Below are 24,031 nucleotides of genomic sequence, written 5' to 3'. Positions count from 1 at the left end.
TTGTCACTTGCTACGCTGCACTGTGCACTTGCATAAAAGAATCAAAGACCAAACAAGTGGAAAGGAACTTGCAGATGCAAATGAAATTTGTAAAAAGCACTTGTGAATTACTAGGAAAGCAAAAATTAATTTATTTATTGAATAACCTTTAGAGAACAGTCATTCTTTCAAGCAAAGTTTTTAATGCTACCAGAAAGATAGGAAAAGGTAGTATCAGTAGTACTGGACAATATTTTGAATAATAATTTCTTATTTTAATACCATTATTGGGCAATAATGTTCTATACTTTTCAAAAAATAAAAAAAACACATTTGCAATAGCTATTAGTATTCACTTTTGATGTTACATAGTATTTTTAAGATTACATTCAAAACATCTTTTGCAGACTAATAAAAAATATGAAACAATTTTCATAAAATAATTTTTTTGATATGCTTCAAGAAAGTTGTTTCGGAACAAAAGTATGACAATTTATAGAAACAAGAATGAAAATTAAAATAAACAAGTATAACAAAAGTATTAGCTGATATATAAAGCATTTTTTGATGAAATAGCCATTTATTTTTCTTTCAAAAAATTAGAAAGCCAAAAATATTATTGGAAAAGAAACAAGTTAATTACCTCAATCCATTTTTCTTGCTTTATTTCACCCTTGTTGCTACTTGGTTTAGCCTTAAAATCTTTGCCTCCATACTTTTCATCTTCAGTTATACATTTAATATGTTGTTTATAATCATCACCCCTGGAAAGAAAAACTTTTTTAGAACATTCATGTGATGGGCTGATTGAAATACTTGAATAATGACATTAAAATAATTTTAAAACAGTTTTACAGCACTTATTATGTAACTTAATAAATATTATCATTCAGAAATCACACTACTATTATACTATATTGGTGTCTAAAAATCAGGCAACATTTTCTTAAGCTATTTAGCTAATTGTCATATGTTTTGCTAGCTTCATGGCTTACTAGGTGCAATAGTAAAAGCTATGCTAATAATATTCATTTGTTGTGACAATTATGCAAAAAATACTTTAAAACTTTTCAGGCTATTTGAAATGATTAGTAAAGATTAAAATTTGGTGCACCCCTGAATTAAATAATAGTTCATCATTAATTTTATTGATTATTATGATCAACAAGTCCTAAACTTTCATTTAACACGACTGAGGCACTAATGCCTGTCTTGAGTGAAAGTGGCGCTTTTTATTGAGCTCTATGATGAGAAGAGCTACAGGAAGTTTTTAAATGGAGGATCTGGCCATAGTATTTTGTTGTTCTTGAAAAGTGTCAATGCTAAGAATAAAGGTAACAATAACAGCTCATTAACAACTTGATCAGAAATTTTTAGGTATACTCATTTTATACCTTTAGTGTGACAAAATCATTGTGACGGGTATAACAGCATTTAAAAAAAGGCTTTTAAAAACCTCCTTCATGAAATGGAAGATTAAACCGATTTTTTCTTAACAAATTAGCAACATAGTTCAAAAGAGTTAACTGATAATCTTACAACATGACATATTTGAATTATTTCGGAAATTTTTAAGCAAGTGACTTTTATTTAATTCTTGAAACATTTCAGGGGAGTAAAATAGCTTTAAAGTGAATAAATAGCCTACTGCATATTTCCATAACTACTCTGTTTTGTAAAAGTGCCTCAAATTATTTTCATGAGATAAAAGGTAATATTAGAGACAATGGAGTTATACAACAAGTAAATGTTGCCCAGAATCTGGCACAGGTTCTCAGGATGAAATTAAAAGTCTGAGTAACTAATTATTATCACATTTACAAGTTGTGCATGGTTTAAAGATAATACACTTTGTTTGCTGATGAAAAAAACTGCAGCATGAAAAATGTGCTGTACAGGACATTTTAAAATGCTAGCATAACTGATCTGAAAATACAGGGTTAGCATTAGGGAGCACCGATAAGCTATTTAGCTGAATACTGGATATCCTGCGCTTTTTTATTAACCAGATTTGGGTACTCGGCTTTATACAGTCAAACCTCCCTTAACGGACACTCCCCGTTAGTGGACAGACCAGTGGCAGAAACGCTGCCACACGGCAACATTGTCGCGGACAACGAAACAAAATCGTGGACAGTTCTGTCCGCGCTAAAAAAAATAAAAGTTGTCTGCAGAAAAAAAAGAGGTTGTCTGCAGAGAAAAAAAAAGAAAAAAAAACCTGTCTGCAACTGTCGGACATTTACTTGCATGAACTGCTGAAGCGGGGTGGGAATGATCGCACACGTGGTTGTTCCCCGTCCGCAGTGGCATGTATAACCCAAAACAAAATGACCGTTTTCAAATTGTTTACTGAAAAAGCAAATCTGAAATCAAAATCATGCATATTTCTGTGTATAAGATAAAAGATACAAGCGATGTAACTAATAACATAGTGAATAACTCAAATCGTTAGCAGTAGTGTTGTTACAAAGTTCTCTGAAAATGCAGCGTAAAGACTTTTCTTCCTGCTAATCACTTTAAAAAAAAGCCTTTATCAGCAAATTGAAATGTGATCAATTCAAATAGGGTTACCAGCTTTAAAATTATTGCCATTTGGTATCTGGTGTGAAACCTTTACTCATCCTTTTTTTTTCACGACTCCGAATTTTGGGTGAATATGTCGGTGATATTAATAATATTCATCATGCAGATCTGCTAAATGGTAATTCTAAAATTACTATACTTTAATTTTTTTTTTATTTACCGTTTTGATACTTTTAATGCTTTCATTTTGAAAATTGCTATCTGATTGCATCCGATATGAGAATTGAACTTTTATTTATTTATTTTTTTTTCAAGCTAACTTTGCTTTATATGGAGGCAAATAAATGAAAAGTCTATTAAAACCATCCTTTCAAGATTTTAAAACGAAACTCCATTTTTGTTTGAGTCAAAAATTTAAATGCTGAATCGATGGTTTAATTTTACTTTTGCTGCAACTGTGTCAATAGATGTTAATGATATGTTTATCTTGGCTTCTCTATGGCTTATAAAATGCAATTCTAAAATAATTTTTAAAAAATTAATTCTTTTATGAGCCGTTTTTATATTTTTGGAGACTTCACTTTGCGAATTGCAATCTCTTTGCATCCGCTTTGAGAATCGGATTTTTTGAATTTTTTGTGTTTAGTACGCTTGGTTAAGAGGTAAACAAATAAATTCTCCTTTTATTTTTATTGAAATCACAAAATTTAGATGTTTTTAACGAAATTCTGAGTTTCAATGAGTTAAATGCTCAACCACTGATTGATTTTCTTTTTCAATTATTAAACAGAAATTAATATAATAACGGAGGAAAGAAAAAAAATTCACACAAACACCCATAATGAAATTTCATTTTACTCCCCTCCCCACGGTGGAACCTCCTGCCTTAATATTTTAAAATAATTTTTAAAAAAAACTCTTTTTTTTTATTGAAACCACGCTCGAAATTTTGCAGACAGATTATGAGTTCTAAAAGCTTGTCCCTGACATCTACAAAACTTTGTGCAACTGGGGTGGACAGTTTCTGTATCCCCCGACTCTCGAGATTGGCGTATATTGTGTTTTACTCTTCGTTAGCGGACAGTAAATCAGCCGAGTTTCATTTTATTTTTCTGTGTTTCGCAGGGCTGGATTTAGGGGAGGGCAGGCGGGGCTACTGCCCTGGGGCCTCCACAACAAAGGGGCCCCCACAATAAAATTTTTACAAATATCCTAACTTTCACGGGTCGAAAATATCGGATATACATATATATCAAAATATTCGAATATATATCAAAGTATCAGATATTTTTGAAAATATAATGATCTTTTCAAACCCTGATGAGGGGCCTCCACTCCTTCGTTGCCCCAGGGCCTCCACACTTCTAAATCCGGCCCTGGTGTCTGGTAAGAGTTTGCTCAGCACTGCTTTTGTGGCAAGCATGTTTTCTACTCTTTTACGATGCTCTGGGGCTAACCAGTACCAATAAGTGGATTAACACCCCTTTTTCTCCGAAAACAGGAGTTATTCAAGTCGAACTTTTAAGTTGAACCGTATGAAAGCTTTGTTTTCATTTCATACACAAAATTCTAGCAAAAAAGAGAAGAAAAAAACCTTTCTCCTTTTACAGAGTACCTTGCTTTATCAGTTTGCATGCGAGAGGAATTCATTAAAAAAAAAAAAAAAACTCTAGTGCAACTTAAACCCTGGTTTCCTAGGAGCGAACTCGCCGAAGGGGAAATTGATTCTTCTGCGCATGAGCGCCCGAGCTAAATCTTCACGGCGAGGAGCGACGCCGACGATTGCCGATTTCGCTCCTAGGAAACCAGGGCTTTAATGGTATCCCTCCGCTACTAGATTTTGAGAGACGAGCATCGGCGCAGTATCCTTTCCCTTCAGACGCTGATGAGGAATCGACACAGTATTGCCAGATTAAGTGAAAAGTAGCCGATTGGGCTACATTTTGCTACGATCTAAAACAAAAGAGGCACTGAAAATCATCGACATTGATTCAATTGTGTTTGACTGGTTTTGTTCAGAGAGGAAACAATTTACAAATGCCTTGCTATTTTTTTTCCCGAGAGATTCAGTGGATTATTTACTCATATTGTAAGTACACTTATATAAGCACTACTCATTAATTTAATTTAGAACTACACACAGTATGTGTAGGTTCAAAATGCAAAATTAAAATGTCATTGTAAATTCGAACTCCCCATAGCGGACACACCCAGTCAACAGACAAAAAATTTGATCCTGACTGTGTACGCTATAGGGAGGTTTGACTGTAGTTGCTTTTAGATCCATTGTATGTTCTGTTTACTTATTTTTATGTAATGCTGTTTCAAAATAATAAATCCAACTTGTTTTATAAATAATTTCCTTAAAAACATTAAACACATGGTTTTTAAAACCTCTATATTTTAATATAAATGAAACACTAAAATATTGTGTTTTATTTCTGGTTCTAGATTGTTTTGTAGGAAATAACTGTTAAAGAAAAAATGTTTCAGTATTTAGCCATAGTTAAAATTAACCCATTATTAGCTTACATTTTGGAACTTTTCTGTTTCAGATATCATTTAAATGACATTTTATTGAACAATACATAAACCGATTCCAAGCGCGGGTTTCGCACAACAAAAGGTGGTCCAGTATATAATCTCACCTCATTAATTTTGCTTTTTTCTAAACAGATAATTGGCAGAAAATGCTTAGGGAAATAGGATACTTAATTTTGCAAAGCAAAAAAAAAAAAATATATTTTTCTTCATTAAATCAACTTTCCCTAAAGTTTTGTTATTTTTTCGAAATTCCCTAATCTGTCGCTACCCTGACTTACCAAACAAAAAATTGTTGTCTCGTTTGGCAAAGGAACAATTTTTTTTTACCTGCTTGAGTGAATGAAAGTTATAGCCCAAATGAAAGTTTTTGTAGTGAAACTTTCAATATAACCGAATATTCCATATTGACCAAATCACTACTCATTGCATCTACTTCAAATATGTCATAAACTAATTTCTGCAGATACTGCCCTTTACCTTTTCACCCCCCAGTAAAAATGTCTGACAATATCAGCAAAGGGGCAATTTATCGGCAGCAAAAGTTCAGAATCCTGAATACAGTAAAATTATATTTAGCAAATTTTATTATGAAAGGTAAACATAATTTATGAAAAAATCAAAAACTAACCAAAAATCTTTTCCACAGTCCATACATGATAAAGATTCACAATTTCGGCATTGGAATTGGCAATGTTTTTCAACCTGGTTCTTTTTGATAGATTGACCACAAGCATTACAAGCAAATATCACCATGATCTGAAAAACAAATATGTAATAAAATCTGAACTAAATAAAACTAATTTATATTATGTATATTCAAAATATATTTTATACATTTTATCAGGGTTGAGTGATTTGAATTAGATGATTTAAAAAAAAAATCATAGATTTAACACGGGAATTGCAGTGGTCTTCATATACCCCAAAGTAGAACACTACTAAATTTGTGATGTAACTCGCAGAACAGATGCCTAAGCTGCAGAACAATTCCGTTCAAATGTGAGAGGAAAACTCCAACAAATTTTCTGCAAAAATTTGACAGATTTCTATGAAAATTCTGCAGATCTTCTGCAAATATCTTCCAACTCAAGATAAAATTTAGCACAAATTCTGCAAATTTCCTTAAAATAGAAGAAAATCTAAAATTCTTGGAAATTACGATAATTCGGCGGAAAGCTTTGAACTTAAAGAAATTTGCAGAATTTGTATAGAATTCTATCTTGAGTTGGAAGATATTTGTAGAAAATCTGCAGTTTCTGACTTTCTGCAGAAATTTTATATTTTAAATCCAAAAAGATTCTGATTTTTCTAGCGTTTTTGGTTCCTCTTTTTCCTTATTTTTCCCAGTCAACTTTCACCACTGCAATCTCCACCATAAACGTATGTTTTGGAAACATTCCAACATTGAAACACGTTCATCGCCGAAAATTGTCTTGCTTGTTTGAGAATTCAATCCTTTTGCATCCGGAAAATATTTTGTTTAGAAAGCTCTGAAGTGCTTAACTATATGCTACCTTAACTGACTTATTTTATTCATTACTAGGGGGCTATTGCCCCCTGCTCACTAACGCTCGCCAACCCCCGCGCGATCCGAGCTTGCTACACTCACTGGTCACCAAATATTAGTCTAGCTTTATCTGTATTTAAAAAGGGTAGTTTTTTAATATGAATATCATAACACTTATGATTTTCATACATTTAAAAGGGTACAATTACTTTGACATGCAACTCGTGCATTGGATTATTATAAAGCAAAAGTTTGCAACTCCATTATCTGTTGAGAGAAGTATGCAAAGGAACATTTTTGTACTAAAATTACAAACATAATATAAACTTTGTTTTCTACATTTATTAAATGCAAAAGAAATTTCAGTGAAAAAACCCCCACATTGTTTACACACTTAAAAACATTTCGCGGTCATTAATTAAATATAAATACAAATACAAAAGTGACGACCAGCAACAGCCTCTGGGCCCAGCTAGACTGGTCCTAGTCAATTCACAATCCCCAGTGAAGATCAATGGCCCTCTTAAAACTATCTACTCCCTTGCTCATTACCACCTCTTCTGGTAAACTGTTCCAAGGTTCCACTACCCTGCTAAAATAATAATTTTTTCTAACATCCATGTTAGCCTGAGATTTAAATAGCTTAAAACAATAACCCCTTGTCCTGTTTTCAGTGCTAAACTTCAGCCCCGTAATATCTTTCATTTTAATAAAGTTAAACAACTGAATCATGTCCCCTCGGTCTCTTCTTTGCTCAAGACTGTACATTTTTAGCCTTCTAAGCCTGGAATCATAGTTTAAGTGAGAAAGTCATTTATTAGCCTTGTAGCTCACCTTTGAACCCTTTCCAATACATTAATGTCTTTCTTAAGATAAGGAGACCAAAACTGAACAGCATACTCCAAATGAGGTCTTACCAAACTTCTATATAAGGGCAGAAGAACTTCTTTAGATTTGTTTGAAATAGATCTATTGATAAACCCAAGCATCTTATTGGCCTTGTTACTGGCAATGCTAAACTGTTGGCTAAACTTTAAATCCTGACTTATTGAGACCCCCAGATCAAAAACTTTGTCTGCCTGACTAATGACTGAACCTTAAAAATAATAACTTGTACACTTATTTCCATGCCCTAAATGTAGCACTTGACATTTCCCAACATTAACAGCCATACCCCATTTATCAGTCCACTCCGTAATATGATCTAGATCCTCTTGCAGCTGTTTTGCTTGTTCTTCATTTTCTGCAGTCCCCATAACTTTTAAATTATACTATGTTCAGTGTCAAAATATGTGTGTATATATGTTTCAAAATGTCTAACAGTTGCAAAGAGCAAGCAACTTCTGAAATTCTCTGAAAGCAGTAATTTAGTTTTAAAAAAATGTTAGAATGAGTGTTTTAAAAGTCAAGAAACCAAATCCAGTGGCACGACAGCTTATGAGGGCCAAGGCCTATTGTACTCATCTCACTCCTTCTGACCAAGGGCTCTGGGGTGCTAGGCAGATGTTCCGGTTAAGAGGTCAGCCTAACGCGGAACCCCCAGGGTTTAGTTCTCAAGCATACTTGGTACTCATTTTATCGACCCACTGAAGGAATGAACAGCAGAATCAATCATGCCCAACTCGGAGATCGAACCCGGACCTGCAGTGTGGAAACGCTACCACTGAGCCTCTGGGCTTCAGAGCACTTGAATATAATTTATGAAGAAGAGGGCAGTGGGCTACGGAGTCTTTAGATGAAAAATCTGAATGCAGATTGGTCAGAAATGCTGCCGATAGGCTAAGGTGCACAAATGCACATCGTCTTCAAATCAAGAGAATTCCGCAAGTGTTCCTGAATACATTTACGGATTAATCATGCACTTTACTGGAGAAAAAGGGTTGACCGAAGACTGATAATTATAATACTGGAGAAAAATATTATTGTAGCAAAAAAAAAAAAAAAAAAAGATTATTATGTAACACTTGTCATACCTCAGATACCATTTATTTCATCCGATAGCAATGTGCCTTTTAAGTCCAAACGTAAACAATTTCCTGTTAGATTAGCCTTCCTAATGACTATAAATAAAGCAGAGGGTCAAATGATTTTGTGAAAACATATTAGCAATAAAATTAGGTTTCACGATTCAATTTGTTGCTTTACTTTGTCACTGTGGTTCAGTTCTTAACATCAATGCTATTGCAAAAGTATGTGAAATCTTTCGCTCTTCAGGTCTTCACGATTCAATTTGTTGCTTTACTTTGTCATTGTTGTTCAGTTCTTAACTTCAATGCAGTGCAAAACTAAGTGACATGCTTTGCAATGAGAATTTTCCAATAAACTCATTTAGTCTATGTGGAATAACATAATACAGTGAAGCACGGTTTAGACCTTTCTCTTCTATTCGTTTTTATCAATTATACGTTTTTTAAATGTCCCTGGAGGGTCTAATATACATTAATTCTTACCAATTATACATTTTTTTCATTTGTACGCTTTTTTCATAGTCTCTTTAAAAACGTATAGGCGGTGCTTCACTGCATATAAAAAAATGTGGTTGGGAAAAAACTTCAGTATTTACAGGTTGTCGTCAGTTAAGCTTGACCACGATAAGAAGGCGGATGACATCATTTGCAATAGGCAGAATCTTCCAAAAAGTATCGAATAGTAAGAGGCATGGTCTCGCTAATCCTATTTATTTCAAAATAATAACGAACAACCTGTTAGAAATGATGTTTTTGCATTAAGATCATCCACCTTCTTTTCGTGGTAAGCTATAGCAGGGCTGTGGAGATGGACTGGTTTTATGGTAAAGTAGTCGGAGGTGAAGGTTTAAAATTTCAAGAAATGGAGTCGGTAATTTTCTTTCAAAATTTGCAACTCTGCCAATATTTGCGGAGTTACAGCTGGAGTCAGACTAATTTTGGGTAAAGGAGTCGGAGTAAGACATTTTATGGTTAAGTGAAAAACCTTTCGACATCAACATTAACTTTGCAAAAGATCAAAAAAAAAAAAAAAGAAAATCATAATACTTCTCTGCATACACGATAGAAAATTTCTGGGTTTTCAGATACAACAGAGACATAATCAAATGATATGACTCTTGAATGCCTTACATATGACATATCCATGTCGGATATGACTGAAAAGTGGTTTTGTCAAATCTAAAAAAAAATTATCAAAAGTTTGACCCTGTGCGTTATTTATAGTCATTAGGGGAAGGCTAATCTAACAGGAAATTGTTCACATTTGAATTTAAAAGGCACGTTACTATCGGATAAAATAAGTGGTATTCGAGGATAAGGATCAGTGTTATTATTAGCATTTTTTTAAAAATAAAATAATATTTTTCTCCAGTTTCATTACTATCACAGTTAGTTACACTCTTTTCTCCAGTAAAGTGCATGATTATACTGGAAATATGTTTGAAAACACTTACAGAACTCACTCGATTTGCAATTCGCAGTTCACGGCGTGCGTTTGCGCGAGTAATCCTATCGGCAGCATTCCTTACCGATCAGGGTTTAAATCTTTCATCTAAAGACTCCCAAGCACACTGCTCTTTTCTTTGTAAATTATATTCAAGTGACCGAAAACACTCATTCAAAAATCAAAATTCTAACGCTAGAAGAGAGTCTGCAGCATTTGTAAACAACGATCGTACGTAAACAAAGCGGTTCGTTGCCAATGGAGAGAAAGAAATAAAGGCTCGTTTTGCACTACACATAAGCGTTTTATATATATAGATTTTAGTAATTTATTTATATATCAACATTATTTTAACCAAAAAAAAAAACGTGGTTTGACACCTAGGTTTGAATTTTTATTATAAAAGAAACCCTTCTGTACGAAACGATTTTGGTTTAGAGCTCTCCACTTGTGGAAAAGGTCACGTTGGTTGCTGTTGTATATACAATCCTTGAAATACTTGCAGAACAATTTTGGTCAAATGATTTTGCGTTGCAGAACATCATCAAGTATTCTGCTTTGAGGTTCATATATGTAGAAATACGGCGGGAGTCATTTTGACTCGATAATGCACACATAATGTTAAAAATTAGTGGTAATAAAACATATTTATAATAAATTATTCTAAAACAGTTTAAAATACCCTTTAAATAACTAGCCTTATTTTAGCTGCATTTCAGAAACTAGACAAATGCTCCCTTTTATCCTTTTATGCACAAAAACATTATAAATGCTTCAGGTTCTTGCAATATGTTCAAAGAAGCGTTCTTAAGATTTTTGCTCTGTTTCAGCATTAGTTAATGTTTTTGCATTTCTTTTTTAGGTAGTATATAAATAGTTTGGATTTTAAAATAATTAATTTTTTTGAAAGCTTAATATTATTACATAGCATGATGATTTAGGAAAAGTCAAGGAAGGATTAAGCTATTTATGAAAATACAGAAGGGTTGTTATGACTCAAAGCTACCCTATTTAGCAAAATAGGGTAGCTTTGAGTCATAACAACCCTTCCCGTAATTCTAGTGTTAAATCATTTTAAAGATTTAAGCTTTTAAATGCATTCCATGTCTTAGCTCATCAAGTGGACCCTCACTTTTGGTTGAAAAAATCTGACTGATTTGGAAAAAAAAGTACTCCACCGACATTATTCTTGTCAGGGTGTCTACTCAAATTTTTTTTTCAACTTCCCCGACTTTTCTGGGTTTTCCATATTCCAAACAAGATTTTTCCAGGTGCTTTTTTAAAGGTTAGTTTAGCTCCTTTTGCTATTCTTTTAATGGCTGGCTGTGCTTATGCGACATTATGTTTATATCACAGTTTAATATAAATTTCAAAATACATTCATTAAAACACTATGTTTTTTGGGAAACTTCTAAGTTTATTATTTTTCTTTAGGGTGTGAGGGGGGGGGGGACTTTCAGAACTTTTAAGAAATTGCTTCATTAAATTGTTAAGCATCAAATATATCTCTTCACACAGGAAAGGGGCCATTGGTTTACTAGCCTGGAATCTTATCAAAAAACTTGAAATTCTGATGGCACCAAAATTTTAAAAAACCCAACTTTGTTTCCAGAAGTTCACTGCACTCCAACATCGATTTCACTGTGTCATAGGTATTTGGGGGTATAGGGTTTATTTGTATTCGATTCGACATTTGCAACCTCTGCCTTTTGAACAAAGACTTCTAAGAGTGACAAAATGTCTAAAGCCAGGGCCAAATATAGGCTGATTTTGCTACCGTTTTTCGGTACCTTCACAAAAATCTTGTTTTGAAATAGGTACTTTCACAAAAATCAAGTAATAAAATCAGGTAGCTTCACATAAACATCGAAAATTTCACAAAAATTCACATTTTAAAATATAAAATTTTTTTCTCTGTTTAAAACAAAATTTACTTATAACATAAAATTCTAAGCAGGTTTATATGAACAATCGCTTAAATAGCAACCTTTTTGTGGTATTTTAACTAATTTTTAGCTGTTTCTCGCCAAAGTGTATTTATGCAATATTATCGCTAGTGTTCCCGCTAGGCCGTTTTTGAAGGGCGCAGCGCCCTGCCCTTTTCCATATCAGCAGAATGCGCCCTGCCTTTCTTTTAGATTGCGAAATGCGCCCCGAGCTTTTCAAAAATAAGTTTTTGTTGTTCAAAAATTAGTCTGTGTTTTTAAAAAGATGCCTCAACCATCGTTTCGACCTGCTGCGATATCGGGGCAATTTTATTTGTCCAGCGATCGGCTGCAAAAACGCCCATGCCTTATCCTTGTTCCCAGAATTTCACCCTGAAAACGGCCCCATAAACAAAAGCAAATACCTAGGCAAAGAGGGGATGAGATTCTCAGAATTCAAACAGGCTTATCAGTAGGAAACAAAGGCATGTTCTTCCTTCTACTGAGGGTGGGTTTTTGAAAGGTTGTGGGAAGGAGTGGGGTCCTCTGGGAAGAGAGAGATCTTTGTTTCATTCCTTCCCATCCTTGATCTTCTGAGAATCAACAATGAGAGAGGGAATAGGACATTTTCCTAACATTTCAGCCCTTTGTGCCCGTTTTTCGTTTGCATGTGGAAATTAGGCTTAGCTAATTTTAGCGCATTGGTAGTGATTGTGTAGCAATCTTTTCACATCTGTTTCTGGGAAGTTAACTTTCTGATTGTTTCCTAAGAAGAGCATAGTACAAAGCTCACTGGGCTAAAATGCAAGGGTATTTTTTTAATACCTTGGATTTTTAACCCCCATCCCCAGCGCCCTCCCCACCTAAAAAAACCGTTTGAAATGGAAACATATTGCATTGACAGGGCGTTCTTGCAACTTGCTACACACTACATTTTTGAAGCACTGCATACAGTATTTTAAGTTATTTATTCTATTTGAAATGTAATATTTAAAAAAGGAGAATTTACACTCATCACGATTTTGATGTCTACTAAAATACTTAATGGCACAATGCCATTACTAAGCAATTTCTTTTGTAGGAAGGGGAGATCAGTAATTAAATACTGTTCTTAAATTAAAATTCAAAGGGTTTTGAAATGCCTCGAATTTTTTTTACTCTTATAGGTATTTAAAATTATGGTCTGAAAAGTGTTGAAAAACACCCAAAGTCAAGTTTTAGCATTAGATAAATGTTCCTATGGAGTGTGGAAGTTTAGCTTAGTTGGCATTTGTGTGTGTGGGTGGGGGGGGGGGTTGAGCTAATCCTATTCTGAAGACAAGTGCGTTTTCTGGATGAAACCATATTTAATACTAAAGTCAGTGGTGACGGCGATCAAGGGTAGTGGAGGGGGGGGGGGTCATGGTGCAGACTAGACTGTTTCAATTTTTGCAAGGTGTTTTAAGTGTTATTTCTCCTCGTAATTTTTTTGGGGGTATGGGGGGGGCGCTCAGTACTTTTTGAGTGATGCATCATTGGTCTTGGTTGCCCCTTTCAAAGGCCAGCACCCTGCCCTTTTTTTTCCTAGAGTGAACACTAATTATCGCAATCTTTTAACATGTTTTGGGGAACCGTTTTTCTCATAATTTCCAATATTGTACACAGTACATAGCCCATTAAGCTGAAATTACGATGGTATTTTTGGTACTTCTTAGGTTTTTAGCTTCCCCCTACCTCCCCCCAAAACAAAATCTGTTAAAAATAATACTAGATGACATTTACACTTTTCAAACTAAAATTTCACTTGTTCTACTTCTCTTTTACAAAAATTAGGATGCCTCTGAAAGTTCACAAAAACTATGCTGATTAAAAAAAAAACTTTCACAAAAAGAGAATGATGCAATACTTTCACAAAAATAGGTAGCGAGAAAAATATACTGGATTGGCCCCTGAAAGCACTTTGTGCAACAGTTCAGCCCTTCTCTCCACCAAATCAAACAAATTTTAGTGGAAAAACACTTTTCTTTGATGACATTTTTACATTCTGTTTGACTCTGATTGAAGAGGAAAAGCAAGTAAACATAAATTAACAAACACATCTCTACAGAGGTTAAGAACTACACAAACACCTAAGTAATGCTGAAATTGAACAATAAGCTATTTTACTTTTACTTTGAGGAGCTTATCTATAACTGGTATGAGAAAACTAAACAGTTTTTCATTGGTAGTTGCAGAAACAACCTAACTACAATTGTTAGGGGGTGTAAAACTTCTCAACTCGCAAGGGAAACTGGAATGAACAAAACTAGAGAACAAAAGGTGAGTTGAAGAACTGGTTTTAGGAAAGAAAGTTATTGTCAAAGGAAGGAAGGAACCTTAGAGCAGGGATTAAAATGGAGGGAGCAAGTCCAATCATTGGCTTAGCAAAAGCTGACCCAAAGACCCCAAGTCACCTGACTCAACAAGGACAAATGGCTGACACGTTTTGCATGAAATAAGCAAAAGAAACCTGATTTCTTTCAATGCTTTGCTTTAAAATCTATCATGTGACTTGGGGGAATTGGCTTCATGTATGAAAAAGTCTTCACTCCCTTCATTTTATCTCTTCTCAATGGTATGAACCATACAACTTTGGTAGGGTCTCAGCCTCAGGGAAGATTGTAGTGTGTGAGATAACCACTAATAAATAAAAGATGGGATTGAAGAACTGGTTAAAGGAAAGAAAAAAAATTTTTTAGTGATTTCAAGTTCATGAATTTCTGATCAAATTAATTTTGCTACATTGCAAAAAAAGAAAAAAAAATCTTTTGAAACTGGCTATAATTTTAAATTTTTTTTTACAAAATCCAGGTATTCTGCATACAAAAGTAAAATTCCCTGACATTTCCAGTACAAAAAATTTCCCTGACATTTTCAGGTTTTCCAGGTGGGTAGACACCCTGTCTTGTTCACAGGAATTCCTGGGAAAATCTTATCTTTCCCCACTCGATTGGTAGAAAAGTCATTTTTTCTCAAGTAAGAAAAAGAATGGAAAAATTGATCACCTGGACAAGGCACTTAATCAATTGGGCTGCAAGGGTATTTAAATGTCTCCATCAAGAAGATTATTTCGACATATGGATTAGTACAACCTAAAGTTCAAAACAGACTTGGAAACAGTAAATCAAATGTTTTCACGCATAAATCAAATTCATAAACCACTGTCGCAAAATGAAAACCATTGATTACTGTTACAAAAAAATATTGAAGTTACTTAGTCCTAAATATTTACTTGAACTTTCTAATAATTCTGTGGTTGAAGACAAAAAGGTCTAAATCAACATGATTGAAGGATCCTTTATTTAAATTATGATATACAGTCGACTCTTCAGAACTCAAAGCTGAATAACTTGCATATTCCTTTATCTTGAAGTTTTGTTTAGTCCCAAAATAATTTAGTGTCTTCAACACAAAGTCCTCTCTGTATCTTGAATGTACTCTTTCTTAGTCAAAGTTTTTGTGAAAGCTGCATTTTTATTATATCATAAAAATGCAGCAAAAATAATTTTTTTTAAAAAGTAATTTTTCATAAAGTTTTCACTTCAACACATTGATTTGTTTTTAAGAGGTTATAATTTTTTTGCACTGGTGCTCCTCAATGTGTACATGGTTGCAAGATTGCGCAAAAAGTAGCCGATTGGGCTATGTTTTGCCTCGGCTGACGATTATCTCATTGCTGGCTAATCTTTACAGGGGCCAATCCAGGATTTTTTTCTCGCTACCTATTTTTGCGAAAGTATTGCATCATTCTATTTTTGTGAAAGTTTTTTTTTTATCAGCATTGTTTTTGTGAAATTTTAGAGGCATCCTAATTTTTGTAAAAGAGAAGTAGAATAAGAGAAAATGTTGTCTAGTAATATTTTTAACAGATTTTGTTTTTTTTTTGGGGGGGGGGGGGGAGCTAAAAACCTAAGAAGTATGAAAAATACCATCGTAATTTCAGCTTAATAGGCTATGTACTGTGTACAATATAGGAAATTATGAGAAAAACGGTTTCCCAAATCAGATGTTGAAAGATTGTGATAATATTGCATAAATACATTTAGGCGAGAAACAGCTAAAAATTAGTTAAAATACTACAAAAAGGTTTCTATTTAAGCGATTGTTCATATAAACCTGCTTAGAATTTTATTTTATGAGTAAATTTTGTTTTAAACAGAGAAACAAATTTTATATTTTAAAATGCTAATTTTTGTGAAATTTTCGATGTTTTTGTGAAGCTACTGATTTTATCACTTGATTTTTGGAAAGCACCAATTTCAAAACAAGATTTTTGTGAAGGTACCGAAAAACGGCAGCAAAATCAGCCTGTATTGGGCCCTGCTTTAAGATATTCAAAAATTTAGCAAAATTTGAAAAAAGTAGCTTTTTTTTTCAGGATGACTCAAATAATCATGCTTTTAGGACAAAGAGACATTTCAAATCAATGCCAACATAGGTCAAAAAAAAAAAAAAAAAAAAAAAATTGGGCTATAACAAAAACAGTATTTAAAACTGCTTTACGAGCTGTGGTTTTATAAACAGCAAAGCAACAAAGCTAAAGTGACCAACAAACGAGATCATTTTGAAATAGATGTGGATGTGGAATGGGCAAAAATGAAATATTTCTTGAATATTGAGGAAAATATAACTACCTATAAATCATTGTTCTACAAAGCGATTTTATAAGCTGTTCGTGAAGAGTTTGCTTGTGCAAATTCTGACGAAGAACCTTTACCACCACCAACTAATCAGCAAGTATCAGATTTTGAATTCCCACAATGCGGGATAAAGTCAAATTTTGTTAACTAACTTGATGGCGTTTTAAGATGCGATGAAAAAAATAGAAGCAGTCAAAAATAATTTCTTTTCATAATAAATTATCTTAATAAATTTTATTCTTTAGAAAGATATTTTTTGTAGTACTAGTAATTAATTTTGTCCAAACAATAAGTGTTATGGTCTGTCCAATATGCACTATTCTTTTAAAAGAAAGAGGTTATTCTTGAGAGGGTGTGATGTCGAACTGCATTTCCAATCTGTCTTATTGTTTGTTGTTCATTATTTTATGGAAAAGAGGATCTGTGGCCAAGACGAATTGGTTTAAAAGGTTTCTCTGAGCTTATTTTAATAAAGTTGACTGGACTGTATATATTTTTGAGGTACACATGCACATTAAACTATGTATTTAAAAACAATAATTGAATTAGACATCTTACTTGAACAAATTAATTTGCTATAAATATATTTCAACTTAATTATTATAATTTAACTGTGACTTAATTTTTTTTTAAAAATTGCAATTTTTATCAACTCTGCAATTTAGTTTTAACATTTCTTTTATAGTTTTAATAATAATGCTCATTTTGCATACAACTTAAATTATCAGACTTGAATAGTCAAGACTATTTGTAATTGAATTTAGATCGATATGCAAGTAATGGACAATCTCCCCATGTTTTAATTTATAAAAAATAAAACAAGAAAGATCAAGTTTTTATTTATTTTTTTTGGATATTTCGATAATTGGGAATCTGGCGCAGTCATTTCATTTTTGGCATAAATAATTTTATTTTGGTAACCCTGCTGATTTATAGTAACTCTATGTGAATAGATGTTTCTGATCTCTTTGTTTAGATTTTCAAAGAAAAATACCTCTTGCTCAGGCGCTGGATCCAAAATTGATGCCAATGAAGAAAGATTGTCAGATTCCCAATTATCGAGATATCCCCTATTTTTTGGTAATTATCGGGTTGTTTTATAATCCTGGATTATCGTTAATAATTTTGACCATTGACTATGAAACTGGTCAAACTTTGTGGCCAAATAACTACTAAATAAAAGAAAATTTATAAAATTGCTTAAGAGCTCATTAGTAGTACATCTGTACAGGCAGATGTTAAAAAAACAACACGATTTATTTGAAATTTTCGAAGCAAGAAAGCTTTAAAGAATGAAATATTTGAAATTGTTTCATTTTATTGCAACTGAAGTTGTTCACTTGATTATTAACTAAGTATATAATGTGATGTAACATCTATTTCTCAGTAAATATCAAATTAAATATAATTCAATACCAAATATAGAACGGCGTCTGGTTCCAAGATACACACAAAAAAGGCTACTTTTAATATGTCTTATGACAAGGTACAATTGTGCATAATTTAAAAGACAATACAGTCAAACCTCCATATTTCGAACTTCCACATATCAAAATTTTCTATGTATCGAAATCCCAGCAAATTTCTATGTTCATTACATAGAAAAATTGTTTCCATATATCGAAAAAATTTCTATGTATCGAATTTTTTTTTTCGAGACATTCATAGATTTTTTTTCCTCTTTAGACTGTTTGTCTCATGAAAAATAAAGGTTAGGGGAGAAAATTATGTTCACTAAAGGTTGCTACGAAACTCATAAGGAATCTGGGGTTGAGGAGTGCGTAGATAGGTCGTTGTTGGGTTCTAGAATCCTTAAATTCCTTCAAGTTTATTTCAAATATCTTAGTTGTAACCAGTAACATTGTAAAATCTGTTTCAAGTCATCCCTTTTATCTGTTGATTGTCGTTCCTAGTCGTTATAGCTGCAGTAAAAATCATTCGGTACAGATGTGATATACCCCCCCATTTGGCGACATCCGATTTTTTGCACAAAATTGAAATATTTTTCTCGCCAATGAGGCGATAAATTTTTAAGCATGGCATCCCTGGTGAAACTAACCTGTGGTTGGCAACGCGAAGGCAAACTTGTCCGAACTTGTTTACTTGGGTTCTTGGTTTTACGCAGGAGAGATACGTGTTGTTTTGTGCAATATACCTTACAGGAATGCTTATTTTGTGTTAGTTTAGATTCAGTAGTTGTGTTTTGAAGTAAAAACATTAGAAAATGCCAGTTTCTTCTAACTTGAAGGTTAATTAAAAGTTAACTCCAACGTGGTGTGTATCTATAACGCGCCATTGTCAGATGATGTTTTGTTTTGGACTGAGTGTGAGGATTTATACCATAAAAAGGTAAGTTCTTTATTTTAGAATTCACATAAAAATTCTCACTTCGGAAATTCTTTGTTTTTTACAAATCCTTGAGGGGTTCTTGTAGCTTTTAACTTTATTTTTACTGTATGTTAATTAATTTTACAAAAATAGTTTGGTTATTTTGTTCTAAAAGTTAATCCTTATCGATGCCACGAATTATTTAGACATTAACATGCCTCCTTTAGGTACTGAATTTTAAGTTAACAATTGAAAGTTCTTTCGGTTGCACTCTTAAAAATGCTGAATTTTATTAATAAATCTGCACAATAATGGTGCATATTTCACACTTAAAACTGTCATTATTGTACACTGAACGGAAGGATCCACCCTTGGGTGTACATACACATGAATATGCATAATATACATAAATATACATAATTGTGACCATACTCCGACTGTAATGTATATTAACAGTCGGAGGGATAACGGACCGAGCGAAGCGAGGTCCTGGCGAGCCCGAGGTCTCATAGTACTTTCGTAATGAGACCGAGGAAGGGCCGGCGAGCCGAGGTCTCATTACGAAAGTACTATGAGACCAAGGGCTCGTATCCCGGAGAAATGATGAAAAAAAATTAATGCATTAATTTCGACTTGTAATTAATACAATAATTTATTTCATTGTATTTTAATATGTTTACAAAAAACCCCGGCCCTGTTCATTTTTGAAGCATATATTCGTGATATTTTTTGTTGTGCTTTTATGTTGTTTTTATATATATTGTGTTCTGAAGTGCTTTGATCATGTTTTTTTATCTGATTTTTTCCTGTTGGCGCTAAAAAAGCATCGCTAAGAACGATGTATGACATATGTCGTCATACATCGTTTTCTTGGCGCCAACAGGAAAAAGTCGCCAAGGGTGGGGTATATCACATCAGTTAAAATCATTCAAGTAGATTAATTTTTTACCTTTCTCTCAATTTGTGAAAACGAAAATCCCCTAATGTTGCGGATCAAGTTGAATTGCCGAAGAATGAAGATGTATGAAGGCGCAAAAATGTAATTTCTGTTATTTTTTAAATTATTAACTTTCATTTAATCCAATGCTCGTATAAATTAGAAATTGGGATTCATACGCGAAAATTAGTTTCAATTTTAATGTTATAGGAGATTTTTAGGATAAAATAAAATCGTTTCTATATATCGAAATTTCTATATATCGAATTTTTTTCCGTCAATTTGCTACTTCGATATATGGAGGTCGGACTGTGTTGTTTCATATAATTTTTACTGGAAAAAAAATATCAACAAAATAATTAGTTGCAAGCTGAATCACATCTCACGACTCGGCAAGAACGAAACTTTTTTTCCATCATCTCTAAAGAAAATGCACGTGGAACTTACACCATGTAACATAAACATTTCCAAGAAAAAGTAAAAATCAGATCTTTACTTACTGCTAATATTGTTCTCAATTATTAGAAATCTACCACGTACATGCAATAAATTTAAGAGTTTCCTCGTTGAAGGTAGTTAGATATTAAAAATAAAACTATAAATGGATTTTAAGTTAAATGTTTAATGAATAAGTAACATTACATTACATTACATTCGTGTCAAAGCTCTGACAAAGAGTGCGCGAAGAGATAAACTCTGGAGCTCTCCTCTTCAAACTTGTTTAGCAGAATGAGCTTGAACTCCTCGTACAGTTTTCAAAACAGGAAATTCGCAACTCCAACGAACTATAGGGGGCACTGCAGTCATTGTCTAATGGCCGACTTAAAAACTAAAACAAACGCATGTGGTAACGAAGAAAATGCTAAAAGTGTGGTGATTTTTGTTCGTATGTATGATATTTTTCGCTTTATTCTTTTTAAATTAATTTTCAAAGTCTTGTGGATATTCTGGCCCACGTAGAAAGAAATGAGAATTCCAGAAGCATTTCTAAACGACAAAGATTAATGCAAACTACGTAGTTCGTAGTTCTAAGCAGCTATTTCCACGATGTTGAATTCGGTATTTATCAATTCTTGATAAAACTAAATAATAATTGTGGCCTGACAAGAACAACAATTAATGCTAGAAAATTCAATATGACATTACAAATTATTATCGAAAGAAGATGATACTTCTTTGCCTTGCTTGGCTAGCGCTTATTGTTTTGCATTTGTTGCTGAGTTATTTCTCTCGAATTCCCGAATCGGTTAATTTAAAATTTTTCTGTTTCGATTTTTCTAATTTCTGAGTTATGATTTAATTATGTCAAGTTATGCAAATCATCTACAGAATTCTTACGGATATATAGTGGTAGTTTTCTTTTCAGTTGATTGACCATTATTTCTTTTTACTTATCGAATTCTGTTATCTTACTACCATTTTATTCCACTCATGATAAAAATTAAAAATGGTTTAACTAAAAACGCGAAATCTCGCCAAGGCTACTTTGCTCGCACAATACTAAAACTATAACCCTAAACAAATTTGGCGAAACCTTTCAGCTGAGAATAAAAGGAATAAAGTAAATTCTTTCTCGGTGAAACATTTTTCATTTTGTTCTACGATAATATATTCAAGAAAATATTTTGCATACCGTCCATTCCAACTAAATGCTGCTGTAAAAGATGGTTAGTTAAATTAATTTAAGATTAAAAAAAACTCATATTCTTACAAATTCATACAAAACAATAAAATTTTTTACCTTGTATAACGCTATCCAAGTTTGTTAATCTAGTTTTCGCTTTCACTATTTTCAATCAACTCATATTTTAGAAGGAAATAAGGAAAACTAACATTATTTTGAGAAGCTCGAGAATACTACTAAGGGACGAATTAATTTCTGTAGCTGAAAGCAAATTAAGACTCATCGATTGCGTTAATAAATACTCAGAACAAACTGCCTGTGTTTACGTCAACAGACACACGTGGAACGCAACGTGGCAATGTTTTAGTTTCATTGGCAGTTTTGTAAATCACCGCAAGGTAGCGTATTCAAGCGCTGGAGTTCCGAATAACATCTAAAAATTTTAAAAATTTACAATAACTGATGCCTTTAATTTCCAAAACAATATGGTTACACAACTTTATGGTTTATACTGGAATCTTGGTAACTTTATTAGCCTAGCCTAGCCTAGCCTAGCATGATTATTTTTTTAATTTATTTCTTTTCGTAGCATGGCAACATATTTAATGGAAGGTCAAGGCAAACAAATATGGCTGTCTAATATCTGTTAGTAATTTAAAATGTTTTGATAAAAACGTGTTATTCCTGTCATTTCGACTCAATCTTTGGTGGTTAAAGGTAATTTTTTTCAAATTTCAAAGTAAATTTGTTGTTTCTCAGTTTTACTTTTTCTCTTTTTAAGAAAAACAGTTTACTTTAATTTTTGATTGGTTCAAAGCTGTCACGATCGTAGTTGGCACGGTTTTAGAAGCATATGTCTATTTTAGTTTTTCCGGTTGATATTTTTTCTCAGCAATTTGCTAAGATTTCTGTAACTAAGACTACTTGCAATTTTTAAATTGTTGCCAGTACTTTTTCACGCCATAGAGCATGCATACTTTTCGATGTTGCCAGAATAGGATGGTTATTCCCCAAAAAATTGGTGATCGTCATAAATAATCAAACAATCCCCGGGAAATGACTTAGTTGACAAAAGTCATTTATTATGTTATTGATATCGAGAATGAAAACCAAAATAGTTTTATTAGTTTGATAAAACAGTTGTAAAAGACTACTGTAGGGAATCAACATCTCTCAAGTATATTATTGTTTACTAAGCTCAGAAAGTGATTAAACTAAGCAAGTACTTTGCCATGCAGTGCCTTTACTTAAGCAGTGTGGATTACATTTCTTGCTTTTAGAAATTAATGTAAGGTACTTATGGTGTATGTGACTAAAAATTTTCTTTGATGATTTTATAATAAAAATAAATCGCCAAGAGCGGTTACATTTTATGCAAGTTGTTGTACAACTGTTGGAACTACTTTGATATACCCCCCCAAATCGGAAATTTGGCGACTTTTTTTGTTTTTGTTGACAGAAAACTTTGTTGCCACAAAAATTGTTGCCACAAAACTTTAAAAAAAAAACTCAAAAAATAGTACAAAATGCAAGAAAATACTAAATTTAGCAACATCAAAAACCTAAAAGCTGAAAAAACCTAAATTGGCAACACTAAAATAAGAAACAGCAACCCTAAAAAGTCTGTAGGAAATGCCAGATTTGGCGTGTAATTTTTGGGGGTGTATATCAAAGTTATACCCAACTGTTGTGTTCCGACCACTGCTTTTTTCCTTGAGATTCTTGAAGACAAATTTGCGGAATTCCACTAGAGGGCAGTGCGGTTATGTATTAATGATGTTTTGCCACATTTCGTGAATAATTTAAGACAGAGTTTTAAAATATTTCAATGGACACATCAAAGTCGAACATTAAGGGGAAAAAACATCAGGATCAGGCAAAAAAATGTTTCGCTTTTCATAGTTCCCGAAGCTGAGGAAGATCTTAAGAAAGGAAACTCTGATTTCTTTTTAAAATTTCAATGGTGTAGTCTGCGCCATAACTCCCCTCCCCCCTCCCCTCGGCACTGCTGCTCAACTTAGACTAAATTGCTCGAATCCCTGGTTTATCGAGATGACCAATTTAGCCTTTTTTATTGCAGATCTTAAAATGCAGATTTAGTTATGGATGTCCCCTCCCCCTCAAGCGCGACAGAGCACTCCCCCTCCAAATTTTACAACCCCCCACTTAGTGATGTGGATCGGGTAAATACCCAGTGGGTAGGTAAATATTTTTTGGGTATTTACCCGGGTATTTACCCAAGCCCTGGGTAAATACCCAAAAACTGGGTATTTTACAAAAAAATGCAAAAAGTGAGTCTGATTTTTTTTTTTAAATCTAAGTATGAAATAATTGGTAAAACTGATACATACATATGTATTACACAGTTTATAATATTTTTTATTGAAAGACTTGATGAAAATATGAAAGAAACACATCGTGAACAGGGCCCAATACAGGCTGGTTTTGCTGCCGTTTTTCGGTACCTTGACAAAAATCTTGTTTTGAAATCGGCACTTTCACAAAAATCAAGTAATAAAATCAGTAGCTTCACAAAAACATCGAAAATTTCACAAAAATTCGCCTTTTAAAATATAAAGTTTGTTTTTCTGTTTA

At 33.1% G+C, this 24,031-nt stretch overlaps 2 protein-coding genes across 4 annotated transcripts in view; one reads left to right on the top strand and one right to left on the bottom strand.

Moving 5' to 3' along the window:
- Positions 1 to 20,558, bottom strand: part of LOC129234688 (cell growth-regulating nucleolar protein-like) — a 51,091-nt gene extending 30,533 nt beyond the window's left edge. The window contains exons 1-3 of one of the 2 annotated variants that reach the window (XM_054868733.1): positions 20,465 to 20,558; positions 5,675 to 5,802; positions 623 to 743 (exon numbers count right to left, since the gene is read on the bottom strand). In XM_054868733.1, the coding sequence (XP_054724708.1) occupies positions 623 to 743; positions 5,675 to 5,799 (246 nt within the window). In that variant the 5' untranslated portion in view covers positions 5,800 to 5,802; positions 20,465 to 20,558. The other variant, XM_054868732.1, reaches the window with a different exon arrangement.
- A 1,485-nt stretch (positions 20,559 to 22,043) lies between these two features.
- Positions 22,044 to 24,031, top strand: part of LOC129234686 (regulation of nuclear pre-mRNA domain-containing protein 2-like) — a 67,007-nt gene continuing 65,019 nt past the window's right edge. For both annotated transcript variants that reach the window (XM_054868731.1, XM_054868730.1), the window contains exon 1: positions 22,044 to 22,153. The gene's annotated coding sequence lies outside the window, so the exon portion shown is untranslated. The remainder of the gene's footprint in view (positions 22,154 to 24,031) is intronic.

This window comes from Uloborus diversus, chromosome 1 (genome assembly GCF_026930045.1).
Source record: "Uloborus diversus isolate 005 chromosome 1, Udiv.v.3.1, whole genome shotgun sequence".
NCBI lineage: Eukaryota > Metazoa > Arthropoda > Arachnida > Araneae > Uloboridae > Uloborus > Uloborus diversus.
The sequence above is the reverse complement of the archived record's forward strand: the minus strand, read 5'-3'. Positions and strand labels throughout refer to the sequence as shown.